Source organism: Labrus bergylta, chromosome 22, assembly GCF_963930695.1.
Source record: "Labrus bergylta chromosome 22, fLabBer1.1, whole genome shotgun sequence".
NCBI lineage: Eukaryota > Metazoa > Chordata > Actinopteri > Labriformes > Labridae > Labrus > Labrus bergylta.
The window spans coordinates 18,012,174-18,033,240 of NC_089216.1; the positions used below are offsets into that span (position 1 = coordinate 18,012,174).

Here is a 21,067-nt window from a genome sequence, read left to right on the forward strand (position 1 = left end):
ATGCAGGTGGATTATCTTCTCTTAAAGGGATAGGTCGGTACTTTTGAAGTTTGTTTGTATGAGGTACTCGTCCATAGTGAGTAAATGGGCCACCGTAGATGTTGATCAGCTCAGTCTCTCTAATGAGAAAACACCAGGAGTGCACACACGGAAGCTAGGCTGAAAGGAGATCTATCTTACTTACTGGGACACTGATTGAGCAGCGTTTCGAGATGTGAAGCTCAACAAAAAAACTTGATACAGCTAATTTCATCTGTTGTATCATCAACTCACAATTTCCACATTCTACTTGCCCGCCACGGTCCGTCAGTGCCACGGTTTAGCTCCGTCGGAGGGCGTGCCCTGCCACACTTGGTCAGTTTCTGGGACGTGAGCGCAGCCATGATCAGCTGTGCACACATCACAGGAGAACTACGAGATCACGCGGGGATAAAGGGAAAAACATGTTACTTTCAGCTGCAAATCACTTTCTGAGGATGATTTGTTGTTCATTCTGTGCCATGTTGATAAAGTGATTGAAAATATGATTGGCAGTCCGTATATTATGTTTTATTTAGAAATTAGCCGGTCGCTCAGTGCGTTCCCTTGTCTGACTTCCTGTTCAATTCAATCTATTCTGTCCAGCTTGACGCGTGCCTGCAGCGTACTCTTTTAAATAGACCTGCAGTGTATTTGAAACGGAGCAGAGCGGAGTGCCGCTGCTGGCACGCACTGGAGACGAACCGCAGCACTCGCTGTGGAAACAGGAGCATCGACTAAAGTGGCAGCTAATGGCGGCATAGTGCTCAGCTTTGACAGACCGCGGCGCACATTGAGTATGCGGAAATTAGCAGCAAGGCCCTCTCTCCCAAAGTGCACACTTTCCTTTCAATTGGCCGGCTCTGTTTGCAGTCGCAGGAAAATGTGAGTGTATCTCCGTGTGGGCGGAGACTTAGCTCTAATGCGAGAGGTTCTGGCCAAGTCTCGTGAAGTTCTCATAACGTCTCGTTCAGAGCAGCAGGAAACCCCGTCTGGTGATTACGCCAACAACTGTGAATGTTGTGTTTGAAAAAAACTTGCTTGTATGTATTCAAATATGGATCCGCAGAATAGATCTCCTTTAAATAAAAAGCAGGATTTCCTTCATTTTAAGAAAACACATGCTGAGAATGAAGTTGGGGTAACGTATGCTCTGTTGTTAATTTTTCTACTAGTGAAGCCCCTCTGTTTTGGGCGCTACTTCAGTGTACAACATATGTGTTCTTATTCCATATCTCAAAAATGTGAGCTGCAGCCAAACATAAATTCCTGCAGAAGGCTCCTTTCGCACCATAATCCCGCTTACCACGTGTGCAGGTCAAAGGTCACAGAGCCGACCCTGGCTGCTGTGAGTGAGGTCTGTTTGTTGTTCTCAGAGCTCCTCGGTCATGTGAACACAGACGACACTGCAAATCTTATCTGCAGCTCACACGTAGACGGTCTACAGAGGGCCTGCGGTCGCTCATAAATCAGGATCCAGGCGAGCAGCCGGGACTTCAGTCTTCAGAGCAGACACACACCAGCATCCTGTTAGACAGAAATGGCCTCGGTGACACTAAGTTCAAAGGAATGTGAGGTATGAGAGAAACTCCCTGCTATGTTGTTCAATCCCTGACAACTGTTTGTTAGTCGCTACTCAAACGTCCGATCCACACATGCAGTCAACAGGTCCTTCTCGGGGGACAGGTTTCTTTTAGGACAATTAAACAATCATAAACATGTGTTTCCGACTCCTTTTTTTTTTTAAACGCACCACCAACACACAAGTTATTCCAGTCATGTTGTAATAAAGAGTGACTCAGCATCCATTTGTGGTGCAGTCAGATGTCTCACATGGCATTTAAAGAGACATCATACATTTCTGAGAAAATCAAATTACCCATAAGATCATAAAGTTGGTTTCATTCTGAGTTGAACGTTTACGATGATGACATGATGAGCACATGCTTGCCTTATCAGAAAAAGGACTTTGAAATGGTAAGTTGCATTAAGAAATCCAGGCCCAGATGTCTAAAAAGTTCAGTTCAGAAGATCAGATATGAAGTGAATATTTTGCTAGCAACATCGGATTAGATCAGCGATCCCCGCACCGTTTAGGGGTGGCCCTATGGTTATGACGGGGGGGGGTTTCTGTTTAAAAGAATGACTGTTACATCTGACAAAATGCTGATGTTTTGATCTCACACTGACGTTGCTATTCTTCTCTTTTAGTGGACTATGTTTGAATTAATAAAAAAAATGAAAGGAGGCTTGACTTACAGTGTGATTACTGTATGTGGATATATGTTTGTGTGTTGATGTGTATGGTTAGTGGTCTCAAGGTCAATGGGGAGGAAACAGAAGTGTCATCGCTCCAACTCCATCTTCATTGACGCTAATCTTTATCTCACAGGTCAGCACCTATACAGAAGGAGTCAAAATCCAGTACTAAACTGATGCAAAAGTTCATCAGGTCATCAGGTTCAGGGCTAAAGGTTTCCTTCACAGACAACGTGCTCAATGTGACCCATACAGAAGATGATCTGCATATCACCCTGGAGGACATATATGCAGCATGATCTATCTCTTACTATAAAAAAAGACCCTGATCCTCCATCAGCCACGACCCAACAGGAGTGCTAATGCTCCAGGTCTGTCCCCAGCAATCGTAGCTGGGAATACTCAAATGGAAATGTGGACCACTTTACCAATTCTCCAAAGCTAATATTGACAATGAGATACACCACCTTTTTGAAGACTTAGGCCCTGTGTCCACACAACATTTTTTTTTTTTTTCTGAGCGCCAGCGCCTTTTTTCAGTTGTTTTCAATGAGTCGAGAGCGTTTGCAGCAAAATGCAGCCGCCTGGAAGAAAAGCGCAGCGCCCAGCATCTTTTCAACAAGCATGAAAATGTTTCAACTTTTCAGAAAGGCGCTGTTGACGTCACCGCCGCTCTTTCCCAGATGTTATATATTATATTCCCTGTTTTCTTTGCCGCCTATACGGATCGTGTCTTGTACTCTCATCCTGTTTGCTCCGTGTCTGCTGGAGGTAAAAAGAAAAAAAGATCTCAAACATAAAACATGCAGTAAAAAGTGACAGAGCAGTGTCTGCCATACAGCGGCCGTTGTCAACAGACTGTTGTCATAGAGACAGGCGAGCAGTGCTTTTCTTCTCAGAGCACAGCCAGCGCTTTTTCTTCCCAGAAAAAACGAGACCCTATTTCTTAGACAAGGGGCCTAAGAAATAGGTTCTCAGTCCAGAATGACCAAAATCATGGTCTATAAAGATGTACTTGTCAAGGACCAAGGAGTCCTACTCGACCCTGGGTGACCGCCGAATGAGGGGTGGGGTGTGGTGGTTTTAAAAAGACTTTTATCTACCAAAAGGGGGGCTGGCAGAAGGAGTTTGGGAACCACTACTTACTTTGAATTTTGCATTGATGCACTAAATGTCATTGTACCTGGTGCCAATAAAGATATTCTATTCTACCTCTCCAGATACTTTCAAATTGACGAAATCTGGATTACCCGTGCTCTATATACCAAAATGTAGGGTGAAAACTACGAGGCAGGAAAAAGAAGCCAACGCAGACGTGCAGAAATGTCCGATCCACACACGCAGTCAACAGGTCCTTCTCGGGGGACAGGTTTCTTTTAGGACAATTAAACAATCATAAACATGTGTTTCCGACTCCTTTTTTTTTTTAAACGCACCACCAACACACAAGTTATTCCAGTCATGTTGTAATAAAGAGTGACTCAGCATCCATTTGTGGTGCAGTCAGATGTCTCACATGGCATTTAAAGAGACATCATACATTTCTGAGAAAATCAAATTACCCATAAGATCATAAAGTTGGTTTCATTCTGAGTTAAACATTTACGATGATGACATGATGAGCACATGCTTGCTTTATCAGAAAAAGGACTTTGAAATGGTAAGTTGCATTAAGAAATCCAGGCCCAGATGTCTAAAAAGTTCAGTTCAGAAGATGTTGATGAAATCTGGATAACCCGTGCTCTATATACCAAAATGTAGGGTGAAAACTATATGACAGGTGTATTTGTCAAGTGGCGACCACGAGGCGGGAAAAAGAAGACAACGCAGATGTGCAGAAAACTGTCCACTTGTGTCCACCTGAGCCAAGGGATCCCCATTAAGTGCCCCATTAAAATGTCAGTTTTTACAGCGGAAATAAACACGCTTACAGCTAAAGGCCAGCCTCAGCCTGGAGATTGTTTAAAGGTCAGGAGGAGATTGTATTTCCAATGTGGTGACCACCAAGGGGTGACGTCACTGAGACTACATTGATGTCTTTGGTCTTTGCAAGAAGGGGGGTAACCTTTACCCACAACTTAAACATGAAAAAATGATGACGCCATCATGTTCTCTTTTTTTTTTAAAGATTTATCTTTTGTGCCTTTAATGGAGAGATAGGACAGTGGCTAGATCTGGAAATCAGGGAGGGAGAACATGCAGGGAAAGGAACCCTAGGTGGGATTCGAACCCTGGGCCGCCCGCTTGGAGGACCATAGCCTCCATACATGGGTACCGCACATTAACCACTGCTCCACCAGCACCCCCATTGTGTTTTTTTTCATATGTAATCATAATCTTAAGGGCATGTTTTGACCCAATGTTGAATTCAGATGACATCAAAAGTCCTTCAACCAATAACTCAAAAACGACTTTGTCAGGTACCGTGTCATGAACTCACTTCAGTGTCTCTGTGAAACCCTCAGAACAAAAATGCAGCAACATTGTAAGACAAAAAAAAAGAGAGGGAAAACTAGACTTGATTACCCGGGACACTAAATACAGTAACCTCCTAAACCCCACCACTCTATTTCTTCTTTTCTTCCCACCTGTATCTCCTGACTCCAGAGCCGCATCCTTCTCCCCCTAATCCCTGTAAGCCGTCATAATGAGAGAGAGAGAGAGAGAGGCGACCTTGCAAGCCACTTACAGAGCAAACACGTTTCACAACCAGCGCTGGGAGGAGGAGGAGGCCTTGAACTCGGCCTGCAGACACATCAACTACAGTAAAACATAGAGACAAGAGAGGTCATTAACACAGATACAGCGGCTCTTTATTTGAGATAGCATGTCATCTCTGCACCTGTTGTACTGTCAGGAATGCTGTCTGAGAGAAAGAGAGCACGCTGCAGCCACTAGAGGGCAGCACAGTCGTTCTAATATTGCATAACTGCCCCTGCTGGAGAAAGTGTGTCACTGGGCCACGGCTCCCTGCTGGTGAGCTAATAGAGTGTGTTGACCTGACCTCAAGACAGAAAGTATCACAGAGGTGGATTAAGGAGCAGCTCGGATTAGCAAACAAGGCGCTTCTTCTTCAAGTTTCCACTCCTGTCTAAATCTCTCTTTGTTTGTTTAAGTGATGCTGTAAACTCTGTGTAATCTGAGAAGATTTAATACGTTTATGTGTCATGAAACCATGAGTGTCAGATGCATGAAAAAAAGTTGCTAGGGGCAATATAATGGTGGGTCTGGGGGCAGATGTCACATGTCTTTTCCTTCATCATGATGTGCTCTCCTTGTGATGTCACAGTGGGATTTGAACACAGTCAGTGGCGTCTTTCGTGTGATTTCTCCTTTAAAGATCTATCCCTTCCTTTTATGAATTTTATTGCTTTTAACCTTTTTTATTTTTCTCTTCTTCAAATGTTTTAGCCTTAAAATGTATCCCTTCCGGTATTCATTTTACTGCTCAAATTCCTACTCCTTTTATCGTTTAACTCTTCAGCTCTCTGTTGCTTTATCCATTTAACCAATGTCCTGTTAATCCCTTCTTTTTATCTTCATTCTGTGTTTACAGCCTGTGATGTGATGTCGTCCCACTCTCCCTCAATTTTAATTTTGTTCTCTCCTGGTTGATTTTAAACACATTTTCCTTCACTGTACTGAACTGCCTCTCCATACCTGCCTGTTGGATCTGTCTGTTATTTGCATTTATACAATTTTGCCCTCTCTGTTGATCTCTGTTCTGTTGTCGTGTTTCTGTATTTGCTTTGTCTGTCACAGCACTTTGTAAACATTTGTTTTTAAAGGTGCTATATAAATAAAGTTATTATTATTATTAATATTATTTTATTATTCTGGTAAAGAAGTCCCCTCCTCTCCCCTGGTATCTCCAACCATGGACTCCACCCCCAGCCATAGAACAAAATGTTTGAACAGGTGAGTCAGTGGCAGGTCAAGCTCTTTAAGGAGTGTGTTGACAGGCAGGTGCTCTCTCCTCTCATTGGTTGATCGTTGAGGCTGCACACAAATCGAACCTGTATACCCACTCTGCAGCACATGCACAGTTGATCTCAAGTGGATGATATCAAGCCTGAGGAATGCACCACACCCCATACACACACAGGTACACACCAGGGTCAACACAAGTCAACTCATAACTCCTGCTCTTTTTTAAAGCGTCCTGAGATAGTTTGGTGCCGTATACACGTAAATAAAAACCGATGCAATAGTGAGTCAAAGACCTGCGTTTTTAAAGGAACATAATCTGAAGCTGAAAGTCTGTTGAATAGAATACTTGGCAACCATCTCCATGGTATGTCTTATTTCTGACTGGGAATTTTTTGCTGATTCAACAAACAGAAAAAAACGTTACTATGTGGAGTTTTGTTCTTACGATGACCCTCCAGCTGAAGGCCATAAAACAACACCAGTAATGTTTATTATGTCAGTCACGCTGCAGAGCTTTTACCTTTCAGTCCTTGTTGTCTTTTTGTGTTCGTCACCTCCAGGAGTTAGAAATAGCCGCCGTATGCGACCACAGAGATGTCTGCATGGTGCTGTTTGTGAAGTGGTGACATGCTTTGTGCTTTGGCGGCTCAAACTGTTGCATCAGAGAAAAAAAAGTTGCGGCTCTGACCACTCGCTTGAGACTTTGCAGGTTCCCTCTTCTCCCCTTCTGCAAAAGAGATGATGTTGCACACCTTTATATGCAAAATGTAATCTTTCTTTGTTAAAGAAATTGATTGGAAGCATGCTGTCAAACCGCTCAGATGAAGTGAAAACATGTTCGTCTTGATTTCTCAGAACTCTTAGGAGATTGTGTGTCTTCACATGCAGGCCCCTTCATGTCCTACTTAAACAGGAAGCCAAGTTATTGTTCTAACATGACCGAGGCAATCAGGCAACCTGATTTTGCCACCGCTCAGCACTCACCACATGAAATGTCATTCGACAATCAAGTGTGTTAAAGCGATTTACAGTCTCAACATGTTTAAGATTATTAACATTCCTATTCTTCTTTCACATTTCAAATTCTGTTAGTAGTGTCCGTCTGCAGTTCACTTTCATGCTCTGTTGTCTTTTTTTTAATCATGTTATTGTGTCGTAAAAATATTATCATACATGCCCTCATCACTCCCCGGCTGGATTATTGCATTGGAGTCCTATCCTGGGGTACCTGGCAAAGAAAAAACATCATCCATGATTGATTCATTTGTAATCTCTTCGCTCTCCGCCCCTCTCAAGCCTGTTTTACTGGGACAAACGTTTTTTTGTGTGTGCAATCATCGCCATGCCAACCCTTCCACCAGCCTTTATGTGTGCACTGGGTGTGGATGAGTCTGCAAAGAACGCTGGAATCAAGCCAACTCTTTCTGGCTCTCATGGATTAATGCCAACCACACCTTTTAACATAACATCTCTCTCGCCCTCTCTCTCTGTCTCTCTCTGAAGGGATCCTCCCTGCAATGTTGTCAAACACTTACAATACTAATAAGAATAAAAATAACAAGCACTAGGCGGTTGTATTTTGAGTTGACACATTTGTTCTTTGGGCCTTATTGTGATCCATGTGGCCTATGAATCTGGAGTTTGCTGCAGCTTCTCAAAAATAGTTGCAGTGAAAGTTGTGATGTTTTGAGGCCCATTTTTTTCAAAGACATCACTTTGATGCAATTCAAAAGTACATTTTTATAACTAACACTGCACATACCAGCATTGCTGACATTGTAGCTTTAAATCTATTTCATGTATTGCTTTGCATTTAATTGTTCAGTCGCTTTCTTCCTGCATCTCCCTCTATCCCTCTGTCCAATCCCCTCATCATCATGAGCCGGGTTCTGCCTCTTAAAGGACGTCAAAGCAGACATACATCTGTACATTTTTTTTAACAGTGATTTCCCACATGGTTATGGGTTACTTGTTTTCCCATAAAGGTTCCAAGTGAGGAAAACAGAGTTTGTTCAAATGTCCGCTTAGGGCTTCCGTACATTTCAATATTATGAGATCAATTTTTTGTTTCATCGTCTACCGGAGCAAAACGAGTCCTGTATAAAAGTTTGTATTTTTGTCATGAATGTAACAATGATAGATTAACTTTCCTTTGTGTGCAAGTTTTTATTCATTCATCATGATTTCAAGGAAGAACAAAATACCTCACAGGCATGTAAATGGTAAGTTAGTGATTTTTATTCAGTTGTTTAAGAAAACAGTCACCACAGGGATTTCATTTGTGTCATTTGGCCCCACCCAAGGGTGCGGACGAAGTGTTCACTCATTGGGACAGAGCTCGTGGTAGCAACAGGCAAGATCAGCTACGGCCGAAACAAACTCTTGGAAGTCGACCACATTATCTCCGTTCTGGTCCAAGTCTGTGAACAGCTTGTTGATCCCAACCTCGCACGTTGACTTCTGTGCAAACCAACAAAAGAACAATAATATTAAAGTTATGGTACAGTGTGTGCGGACTTTTTTTTTGTTTTTTTGTAAAGTCCCAAGGAGGTATTTATGATTTAAAAACGGATAAAACTTCATGTTGAGGCAGGAAGTAATGATGGGTTGGACTTTTTAAAATATTTAGAGGTTTAATCACACAAAATCTACCTTAACAAGACATGAACAACATCAGCAGAGCTTAAAAATACAAAGTCAAAGTTGTGCTGGATGCCAACGCTCAAAAAACTATGATGAATTGAATCAATCAAAATGCATGCATCTTATAAAGAAACACAAAACACATGGAAAAACACAAACATTTCTAGACCAGTGGTACTCAACTCGTCTAGCCTCAAGACCCACCACCTTCCTCTGTGAAAAATTGTGGCCCAAATTTCTGACATTTTTCGACCAATCAGATTTATTTTCTAAATAAAAATGGGGAAGGACATCAGTCGGTTCAAAAACACGTGCCAGAAGGAAAAAAAACTGATTTGAAAAAACATGTTTATGAAGATTTTTTTTTTCCAGGCACACATTCGCGACCCACCTCTGATTCACGGCCCACCAGTTGAGAACCACTGACCATGAGGGTCCTTAAAGTTCGATGCTTTCAAACACTGATCTAACCCTGATAATAAATCCAAAAATTAGATAGAGGTAATCATTATTTTTGCTTTCTTGTTCTTCCAGTCCCCTTAGCCTCTTTTAAAATTTAGCATAAATCCACAATAAGCAGCATTTACTAAATTAGTTGATATATCTCCAAAGTAATCATATCTCAGCGCAATTATCACCACAGTCTGTACAGCTATCTGTCAAGGTGTGTACCGTACCTCGAGCAGTTCAGGCATCTCCGTCTGTATCAAAGTCTTGAACTCGTTCTTGCTTAAGGTCTTCTTACAGCCCTCAACACTGGCATATTTATTGTAGGTCCCAATCAGGAGGAAAACGGCTTCCTTCAGGTTTGTCATGCATGGTTCTGGCTGGGCTGACATGTTTAAGAGTAGAACTGAAGACTCGACGGAGCTGCAGATGGAGTGGAAGGCTGAGGCAGGCAGCTCTCTTTATACATTAAAAACAGGTTTGGGAACAACTAAAGCCCTACAACTCCCTTTGTGCATATTAGTGAAGAGTAAACATGTTTATGGGCATTGAATGTTTTTATAGACTCTGATATGTGCTCATTTGTTCAAGAAAACTAATGCGATCATTTTGCAGGTCTTTGGTGTCCTGTTCAATAACTGATTAGGTGACCTGCCCAGCCTCAGTGGCCGTCTACCAGATAGATTTCTACCGATAACGTTGGCTGGTAAAATGGCAAATACAGTGCAACCATTTGCATTAGCTTTGACGTTTGAGGAGGAGGATGCCCCTGAACAACCAAAAGTTGAAACAATTCAACTGAAAAAGGAGTCGGGCGCAGTGCTTTTTGAAAAGGCGTCATCCTTTTTCCTTTTTCCATAGGCTTGTATGTAAAAAAGGCGCTATGAGTTGAAAAAAGCAGTGTGAATAGAATAGAATTACTTAATTGATCCTAAACTGGGAAATTGTGGCGTTACAGCAGCAGGTTATCCAACACACAATATGAACAAATAAACACAATATAATATTAAATAGAAAGCAAATAAAAATATCAAAACTAAGAATGAGAATATATACAACCAGGATTTAACTAAGCATTACTAGTCTTAAATATGAAAAGATTAAATACAACAAACTTTGCTGGAGGTAGATGTAAATGGACAGTATTGACATGGGGAGTTGTTCAGAGTTGTGCAATCAGTGATACATAAGTTAAAGTGCGTGAGTGTGACATAATAAGCAGAAACTATACAATATAACGGCGAGTAGACAGCCAAATGAAGTGAACATGAGTGCAGGGATAATTTGTAAATTTAACGTGTGCAGAACAGATTACAGTATGGAGAGACAGATATTATCATGATGACAGTTCTCTGCTCGCATGAGGTGAGCTGCTGTACAGAGTTATGGCCTTTGGTAAGAAAGATTTCTTGTATCTGTCCTTGTGACAGCAGAGTTGTATCAGTCTGTTGGAGAAGCTGCTCCGCTGTTTGTCCAGTAAGGTGTGCAGAGGGTGATCAGGATTATCCATAATGGATAACAGTTTGTTAAGAGTCCTCCTCTCTGTCACCACTACAAAAGAGTCCAGCTTGCAGCCTATCACAGAGCAGGCCTTCTTTATGACTTTGAACACGTACCTTATTTGTGAAATCTTTAAGTACCTTCACAAGATGCTCCTCATTTATATACTACTGATTTAACTACAGGCTGAAATAACAAATCTCGTAAATGTAGGACTCTCTTCTCTTACGACTTAATTCTAGTAAATGTACAAGTTTGTATTCGTAAATGTTTGACTAAATCTAACAATGATATATTCATTTTCCTTTGTGTGCAAGTTTTAATTTATTCAGGGCACTGGTGGCGCAGTGGTTAGTGCATGCGCCCCATGTATGGAGGCCATGATCCTCCAAGCAGGCGGCCCGGGTTCAAATCCCACAATTCATGCATGTCATTCCTTACTCTTGCTCCCTGATTGCTGACTCTATCCACTGTCCTATCTCTCAATTAAAGGCACAAAAAGCCCAAAAATAAATCATTAACAAAAAAAAGTTGAGTAACAATGATAGATTAACTTTCCTTTGTGTGCAAGTTTTTTTTCATTCATCATGATTTCACAGAAGAACAAAATACCTCACAGGCATGTAAATGGTAAGTTAGTGATTTTTATTCAGTTGTTCAAGAAAACAGTCACCACAGGGATTTATTCTGTGTCATTTGGCCCCACCCAAGGGTGCGGACGCAGTGTTCACTCATTGGGACATTTGGTTCATGCAACAGGACAGAGCAGATATGGCCGAAACAAACTCTTCGAAGGTGACCACACCATCTCCGTCATGGTCGAACAGAGCAGTCACCTGTTTCATATCCTTCTGGCACCTTGGGTCCTGTGCAAACCAACAAAAGAACAATAATATTAAAGTTATGGTACAGTGTGTGCAATGGGGAGCTCTAAACAAGTTCAATATCAAAATTGTAGACTTTTAAAATTAAAAAAGTTATTTTTTTGTAAAGTCCCAGGGAGGTATTTTTGATTTAAAAACGTTTAAAACTTCTTGTTGACGCAGGAAGTAATGATGGGTTGGACATTTTAAAAATATTTAGAGGTTAAATCACACAAAATCTTCCTTAACAAGACATGAACAACATCAGCAGAGCCTTAAAAATACAAAGTCAAAGTTGTGCTTGATGCCAACGTCCAAAAAACTATCATGATTGAATCAATCGAAATGCATGCATCTTATAAAGAAACTTAAAACACATGGAAAAACACAAAAGTTTTATGTACCTGGAGCAGTTCAGGAAACTCAGTCTGTATCAGAGTCTTCAACTCGTTGTGGTCTAAGGTCTTCTTACAGCCCCCAGCACTGGCATACTCCTTGTAGGTCTCAACCAGGAGGGTAACGACTACCTTCAGCTTTGTGATGCCGACGGCTTGCGGTGTTGACATGGTTAAGAATGGAACAGAAGACAAACACGGGTTGACAGAGCTGCAGATGGAGTGAAAGGCAGAGGAAGGCAGCTCTCTTTATACCTGATGAAAAAACACAGGTTTGGGAACAACCCAAGCCCTACAACGCCCTCTGTGCATATTACATCATTAGTGAAGAGTAAACCTGTTTTGGGCGTGGAGTGTTTTTAAAGACTCTGATATGTGCTCATTTGTTCAAGAAAACTAGTGCGATCATTTTACAGGTCTTTGGCATCCTGTTCAATAAATCATATGCAACAGCCTCAGTGGCGCGGTGCAAACGGCCCCTTTAAATCTGATAGTAAAGGGATTGGGCTTAAAATGGCTGCGTTAACTTCATCGTAAGGGTATTACGTTCCCCCCCAGGAATCGAACAATGATAGGGGTCGCCAGTTTGGGAACTAACCAAACACTGCTCCTGTCACCAGTGTTGGGACGTTGCTAAGTAATGCATTACTGTTACACCCTATGGTTACACCACTACTATTTGCGGTAACTAGTAATTAATTAGTTACGTTCCAGATTCAATAACAGCAAAACAATAACTGACGTTTAAAAGCACTCGTTACTCGTTTACTTTATGCTAAACAGCTGACAAAAAGCGGGCGAGGTTACGCTAACGTCAGCGCAGTAGCATCCTGGGAGAAAGAACATTGCACGCTGTAAACAAACATGACAGTGACCATTCAGCCGTGAGCTTTCTGTCTCGGGAATACCGAAATTATTTTTCCCTGCTCGACGTAAAGAACAAGAATAAAGCAGTGAGTTGTCGTCTATGTGCAGGAAGGAAAACTTCTCTCACAAGAGCGAAGCACTGAGCTGTCAAGCTGTCAGAGAGCCCGGGGCTGCAGACGCCGGAGGCCCAGGTGCAACTCACATACTTTCATGAGGCTCAGAACCTGCCTCAGCTCCAACTCTCAGGCTGTCCTTAGGTTGACTGTAAGTTAGGGTGAGACGGCATTTCCAGCATGGAGACCGCCACAAATGGGACTCCAAAGCCCTCTGCAGTAACAGATGGGTTCTTCGTCCATTAACAGTCTATGGATGCCATGTACTGATGGCGAGTTGCACAGCTGATTCACCTTTACAAACAGCTGTGAATGTTGTCTTTACATTATTAATATTGTAGCTGAGAAGAGCTGCTAAACTGTTTTTTATAGCAATGACAATAAAGATCTTTTCTATTCAAACTCTCAATGATTCAAACCCTCATGTAAAAAAAATGTAGAAAACCTTTAAGTTCATTTCACATAAAGATGGACTGATATCTTCATCAAAAAAAAACAATTGTTAAAGTCTTTCTATGTGATTTTTCACACTTAAATATAATAGAAATCAAGGATATCCTCTGAAAATAACTCTGTGAGTCATGACTGTCTACAATGGGTGTAACACCCAAGTCCCACTGTCTGTGATGTTTTCAGAGTTTTCAGAGTCCTATCTTCAGTTTGTTTACATTGTTGGGACGGCCGGCTGACTCCTCCCCTCGTGTATAAAAGTTGTTTAATTGAGGGACTAGAGAAAAGAAGAATAACATACTGTACTCACTGCTTAACTGTGTTTCTAGATCACGCTCATTTCAGGTAAATTTACATGCAGTGTGAAGATACGAGCATAATAAAGATCGCTAGCATTAGCATGCTAACACAACAATGCACCGCGAGTTGTTTTGGTTTCATGCTGGTGCTCAAGGGCGACATCTACTGGATCAAAAAATCACATATAAAGCCTTTAATGAAACTCGAAGGAGGACATACCGGCTGCTGCATTGTTGTGAGAGAGAGCCAGCATTGACATCGCATATTTTTATAATTTAAGTCATAAGATATCTGACAGATTGATCCTTTAAGGAAGTGGAAGATCCTTCATGGCAGGCGGAAAATGATTCCCGGGTCAGTTGAGGAGAGAGGATGCAGGGATGTGAATATCAGTGTTGAGAAAAGTTTGCTCCTACACCAGCACACTCCCATCCGCACTCTCAGGTCTGATGACGATTCACTCAGCTCACGGTGCGATAAGATTCACAATACGATTCTCTCACGATGTATTTTCCTAAATGAGACTGTAGACAAATGATGACTGAGAAAGATTCCTTTAGGGGCTTCAAACTCACTTGTCAGTTTGGTTTGGGCCTTTTAAGGTATTTTTTTCTCTCAACAAGTGGAGGTGATTGGAGCTTCACATTGAGGTTTTAATTAAACGCTGCATCATGTTGGTTGTGCTGTTTGTGTAGTTCTCTGTCTTCTTGTAATATTTGCACACAGTTTTTGTTTATTACGATTCATTTTTCAGAGTACCGATGTGAATCTTGGACACCTTGGAATTGATTACGATCACGATTTTACGATTCATCTTTACATCCCTACTGATGACGCAAAAACCTTCATATCCCCAACCATCGGTCCTGGGGAGACAGAGCCTTCCCCATTGCCGCTCCCACCTTCACTCCCCCTTTCAAGAAGTCCCCAAAAACTAACCTCTTCAACATCGCCTACAACCACTAACCAGCTCTGTTCTCATCCTCCTTCTCTTTGACTATGTCTTTGTTATATTGTTGTCACTGTTTTGTTTTGTTGTTGTTCTTTGGTAAGCGTCTTTGAGTTCATAGAAAAGCGCTATAAAAGTCTAATGCATTATTATTATTATAGTCAGTAGTGGTTGATTTCGAACACAGAGCATGCGTTCTGTAAGGAAACATTGCATGTTTTTTCCGGAGGAGTCTGGTGGCTTTGAAGAGAGCCGAGTCATGACGGTTTGTGGTTAAAAATACTTAAGGTTGGGCAGCTATCTTAGATCTTAAAAACAACACGCCATCTTCTAAAAAAGCAACAGACATGCCAACGTTCCCACATGCATAGACATGCACATAGAGGTGGAGTCCTCCACAGCCTGACAAGGATGTCGATAGCTAGCCATCTCTCTGTGGTTTCCCTTGAATAATGCCGATCCCACCTTCAACAAAAATGTCTCTCTCTCTGTAAGGAACCTCCCTGTCAGACACTCAAAGCCTGTCAGTTATTAAAACAGCCCTATAGTGGATGTATTTTGAATGGACACATGCATTCTTTTCTGAAGGAGCGATATTTCTTTAGTTTTATTTGCTCACAAGTTGCCAGGATTTTATCAGAGCTATGGGAGTTGACCACCAGCTGCACTGCACGCTCATCCTGACGGTCTTCAGTTCTGTCCACACCTCTCACCAGTTTCTCCTGTCTTGACTGATGTTATGGTCTTTGTACTGCCATCATCATGAGCATATTCTTTAAAGGTCTAAACATGTTCCAAAATGGCAAATTCCAAACTTGATTGGAAAACAGAGGACAAACACGGGTCGGCAAAGCAGTAGATGGAGTGGAAAAAAGAGTCAGGACCCTCTTTTTATACCCTCTGTAAAATCCGGTTGGGGTCTCTTACAAAACACTTTTCTTTTTTTAAAGAGGACATATTCTCCCCCTTCTCCACCTTTTCAAACAGTCCCCCTGTGGTCTAAATGAAACATCTGTACTGTGATTTGGTCAAAATATAACATGAATCAAGCACCAGAGGAGGTTTGTGACCCTGTATAAACCAGCTCGCTCAGAACGCTCCGTTTTGGCGTGTGTGTCTCTTTAAATGTAATGACCCCCCCTGAGTTTTCCCCGTAGACATCACTCCTCTGTAGAGAGAATAAAAATGGCGGACCTGCGTAAAAGTTTTGTTCTAGGCTGGGGGTGGAGTCCATGGGTGGAGATATCAGGGGAGGGGAGGGGATTTTTTTTTACCAGAATCCCACTGTGACATCACAAGGAGAGTACATTAGAAACAGAGCATTTTTCTCTGTGTTATAAGACTTATACAGACCACAAACAAAGGACTGGATGGGTTTATTTCACATTTTGTGGGTAGGTAGACACTCAGGTTAGCCAAATATATGTTCAGAAACACTATGAAAGTGGATTTTTCATAATAAAAAAATAAATTTTAAAGGTCAAACACGATTGATGTTGGCTTGAACTGTGCCAACACTTGAGGCCTACAACGCCCATGGGGCTTATTACATAATGCACAAGGTGTGTCCTTGTTTACGTAAAGGAAGGACTTTGTTAATAACCACAAATGCAATTGTGTGAGATTCTGGAAGACAATCAATATGATTAAATTACTGAGGTAATAAAACAATATGCTGGTCTTAACTGTACTTCCTATATTTATCCCCACTACAGAAAAACATTTAAACGCAGTGTTGCAATGTCCGCTGTGTGAGAGTGTGAGACGTGAGAGGGATATGAATACACAAAAGATGTTTTCATTTCTTCTGGTTTAACTGGTCTGTCACATGAACAACATCTTCTTGTTGGCATGGAGAGCATGGAGACACTGTTCAAAAAATTCTACCTACAATGTACAGAGTTCAAACCTGCAGAGTGCATACTTCAATACGGACTCATGATGTGGGAATGTGGATTCAGTCCTGAGGGTGAAAAAGCAGATGTTGACTGAATTAAGTAATAAAGAGTATTACTAAAGGGGTATTTTGAAACCTCGGCCAAGCGGCATCATCTTGTGTTTAAAAATGAAGTGAAGTGCAAAGACCTGCATTTTCTCAAGTGTCCACTTGAGGCTGGCTCCAAAAGCCTTGTGAATTAAAATGCCCAAATAAACATGTTTACAGCCTGTTAGAAAAAAACCCTTTTCTAGCTCAAATGTCTTTATTTGTACAGTGGTGATTTTTTTTGATAAATCGTTCATTTTGATTATATTATAGATAGAGTCAGTAGCTTTTTTCCTCAAAAGTAAAATATAGATTTATACAAAAGTAATAAGCTCACTTGCTTGTTTCTTTACCTAATACACTTGGATTTTCTGGTGCTGTAAAATTGTCAAAGCAGGTGTGAAATAAATGTTTTTGGAAACTTTCTGGATGCCAATAATAAAATAAAATAAATAAAAACATGGATGGAAAGTTTCTCTTGCCTTTTGCCCTCCTTATCAGTTAAGAACTGGAGGTTTTGTACATTTGTCTACCAGAGCAGAGCAAGTCTTGTAAAACATTTTTTAAGACCAGGGATTGTTTGCATGAACAAACCATTTGACAAAGTGGCTGCAAAGGATGAACCTGAGGAAGCCACTTTGCAAAACATGTTGTTCACTCCAATGTTTTATATACGTTAAACTTTAAAGACAATCTGAACAATCCTGGTGTGCACTTGATTAATCTTGAAAGCTGTTTGCTTCTGCTCTACCTACACCCATCACATTTGATTTTCACAGTGCATCATTTAAATTTTTTCTGTTTATTATACATTTCATCAACAGATTCTGATAAACTTCAACAACAGTGAATGTGAACCCTTCATCACTCCTGATTTCATGTAAGTAACAATAAACTTCACAGTCATGTAAGTGGTAAGTTAATCATTTAATTTAGGGGATAAACCAAACAGTCACCACAGGGACTTTTATCTCTTTGCTGGCGCCATCTGTCCCCACCTTGGGGTGTGCTCACTTGGAACAGCGGTCGTGGCAGGCGCAGGTTAGAGCAGCTACCAACACAACAAATTCACTGAAGTCCACCTCAGAGTCTCCGTTAAAATCCAGACCTTGGATCAGCTTGTCCACCTCACTTTGGTTCTTCGCTGCCTGCACAGAACAACAAAACATTATTTTAACTCTTACAGTAACAAGTACAGTGGTGAATGCTCTTTTTGTGTCTTTTTCTGCTGTATTTTTCAAGACTTTAAGTTTTATTTAAGTCTTTGTTTTCAGAAATTGCTGCAACTTAAGTCACTGGTGGACTGAACAACATGCTTACCCATTGTGCTTAATTTAAAATAAAGCTTAATTTCACAAAGTCTACCTTCACAAGACATCAAAAACATCAACGAATCTAAACAAGTTGTGGTTGTTTATATTGTGCAAGGTTCCCCAAAGTGCAGTATTGGGGCCTTTGTTGTTTATTCAGTACATTAAAGGTCACATATTCTCCTCCTCTTCAACAAGTTTAAATATGTCTCAGAGCTCCCCAAAACATGTGTGTGAAGTTTCTTGTTCTAAATCCACTCTGATCCTGTATTTGATTATGCCTATAAACCCCTCTATTTCAGCCCTGCTCAGAACACATTTTCTGAAAAGTGGAGCAGGCAAAAGACGGAGAGTATGGACTTTTCTCATCATTGGGAGGTTTGTTGACGGACTAGGGACACATATTTCTGTTAGAAAAACATGGAGTAGTGGATTTTATATAACATGTGACCTTTAATAATATCTGTGGAGCCGCAGTACTCGAAAGACAGTGTATGAATGAAGACACTTTTTTCGCTGTGGGAACAACTCTGAAAAACTTTTGGATACAGTATGGAATGGATTAGAGAAACTGCAGAGTTGGATTGATTAAAAAAACAAAACATTGAACTTAAGCAAAACTAGATTCATAATATTCTAGAGCAGATCAAGTAACTCCACCAAGAAACTCAAAATCAGTCAGCCACAACTATCGGATTGTCCTCATTCATGCACGCCCTGCTCCAACCTCCACCTCAGCAGCATGGAAGTGTGGACAACAGGAACGAGAGGAACACAAAGGAGAAATCCTTCCTGCATCTTATCCCATCTCCCCCATCCCAGAACAATGAGTAAGGTCTTTAACCTGCTCTCTTTAAAAGCGTCTCAAGATAACACAGATGCAATAAAAATGAAATAGGAATTAATATTGAAAAATAATTTAACCAATGTTTAGATATTTTTACGGCCCCACCTGTCAATCATCCTGACTTTTCTCCCCCATATGGCGCCCCTTGGTACATTTACCCCCCATCTCTTGAGCTTTACCATACCTTAAGCAGTCCCGGCATCTCCTTCTCCAGCAAAGTCTTGACCTCAGCTTTGCTTAGTGAGTCCTTACGGCCCTCAGCACCAGCGTAGGTGTCAAAGGTCTTCATCAGGAGGGCCATGGCTGTCTCCAGGTTGGACATAGTTGCAGCGTAGAAAGTGGCTGATATTGTTAAGTGGTAATTGGACGACCGACACAGGTGAACAGAGCTGTAGATGGAGAGGAAGTGGAGGCAGGCGACTCTTTTTATACCATTTGAACAAAAGGGTCAGGAGGAAGCCTAGGCGGTGGCTACACCTGTGTCAACATGACCTTAGACCTTCATCGCCCATTGTAAATTTTACAACATAATCCATAAAGAGGGTGTACTTGTTGATTTAAGAGGAGGTCTTTTCACTATCTTAAGCACAAAAGGCCAATTCAAAAGGCAAATGCAAACGTCAAAAATACATGCAAAGGCTGAAACCTGTTTGATGTTAATGCGGTCGTTTGTGCTTTGTGAAGCACGTTTTTTCGATGTGCATCGCATTTCAGCCATCGTTTTTGTTTTCGACGACTTTTTATCAATGCAAGTTGATTCAGCCTTTGGCGAGCGCACGCACCTGTCGACCACCTTAGGTCTGGTTTTGAAATCAACAACTACCTTTGTAGCCATTCTCTTCCTGTATAAGAGTCAAGAAAGAAACTTTAAATGGGGGAAAGGAGCCACAGGTCAGATTCAAACCCAGGCCGCCCGCTTTGAGGACCACAGCCTCCGTACATGGGGCATACGCACACTAACAACTAGGCTACTGGCGCCCCCTAAAGAAACATATTTTTAACCTACAATAAACAAAAAGTGTACGTGCAGGGGTGAAAGTTTCCACAGAGACGGTGTGAATGTGTCAGAGAGCAACAGAATCATACTCTCATGTGGTTTACACCTTCAGCGGGTCATTTTACAGGTACACATGTTGTCTAATAATAAAGGTGAAGGAGGGTTTCTGTAGCCTTAAGCGCTCTTTATTTAACTGACTGACTCACTCGGCTCCCATCACAGTCAATTATTTAATCACGAGTCATAGTTTAAGAATTAGACATACCAACAGAGGAATTAATCATTAAGTTAATCTTAGTTACAAAGGTTATAGTACTATTTTTTGTACATGCAAGCAAATTATGCAAACAATTCACAGCCAAGACGATGTTAGCCGAGTTGGCAGGAGGAAGACAGGATTTAAACGTTTTAACACATTTTACTTAAGCCTCATGTATAACAAAAGGACTCCTCGATTTGGTCAGATTAATGCAGCTGAAGCATACTTAACCATTTACCTATTGCATGTGTGTCGTCATTTGACTTGCATGAAAGGTGTCAACTTGTCATGTGCAGAAAACCGCAGCACCTTCAGCGCTCAGAGTACCTCTGGGTGGAAAACTTGACCATGCACTCTGGTTGAATTGAGGCCACCGCTGCATTGTGGTTAGGTCCGAGATGTAGTAGCAGCAGACATTTCAGACTCCACTGGCGCTGTACTCTTTCAAATACTCGCATAGTGTCGGTTTGAATTTCATGTGGGACTCAAGGGTTTTGAGTTCCATCGTCCTTTGTTTAACATCATTTATGCATTTCTTACAAGTTCGCCCCTCGACAATCATTCTCCCTATTTTTCATCTTGAAGCCATAATTCCTTGAACTTGCATTTCTTCAACTTCTTCTCTCTGTTTTTTGTGAATATGAATGTGACACCCAGCTGTGAATGCTGTGAATTGAAGGTTATTGTCAAACTATAAATAGACGGTGTCGAGCTGATGACACACATGTCTCAGTCAGAGCCTTCTCAAATGTAAGACCCCTCACAAGTAAAAATAAGACTCATTAAGACATCATATGACCTTCATGTTTGATTCAAGCTTAAAGTGTCAGCTACCTGTTACTGCAGGGGGGCTATGGAGGCTCATCGGCGGCGGTCTGACTGTGAGAGACATTATATGCTTCTGTTGTTATCAGAATAAACGGTGCGATGGTGACA

General features: G+C 41.4%; 1 protein-coding gene across 1 annotated transcript; it reads right to left on the bottom strand.

The window, feature by feature from the left end:
* Positions 1-11,421: 11,421 nt before the first annotated feature.
* On the bottom strand, positions 11,422-19,293 carry LOC114918464 (protein S100-P-like). The gene is made up of 3 exons (XM_020646436.3): positions 19,060-19,293; positions 12,065-17,866; positions 11,422-11,663 (listed from the first exon to the last, which is right to left on the bottom strand). The coding sequence occupies exons 1-2, from the start codon at positions 19,195-19,197 to the stop codon at positions 17,729-17,731; spliced, it is 276 nt and encodes a 91-aa protein (XP_020502092.2). The 5' UTR covers positions 19,198-19,293; the 3' UTR covers positions 11,422-11,663; positions 12,065-17,728.
* Positions 19,294-21,067: the final 1,774 nt, after the last annotated feature.

What these genes read in the sequence shown, in the direction of transcription:
- LOC114918464 (XM_020646436.3), bottom strand. Translation starts at nt 19,197, where the DNA reads ATGTCCAACCTGGAGACAGCCATGGCCCTCCTGATGAAGACCTTTGAC. An exon ending in AGATGCCGGGACTGCTTAAG is followed by an intron (nt 17,867 to 19,059) that starts GTATGGTAAAGC and finishes TGTTCTGTGCAG; the next exon opens with GCAGCGAAGAACCAAAGTGA.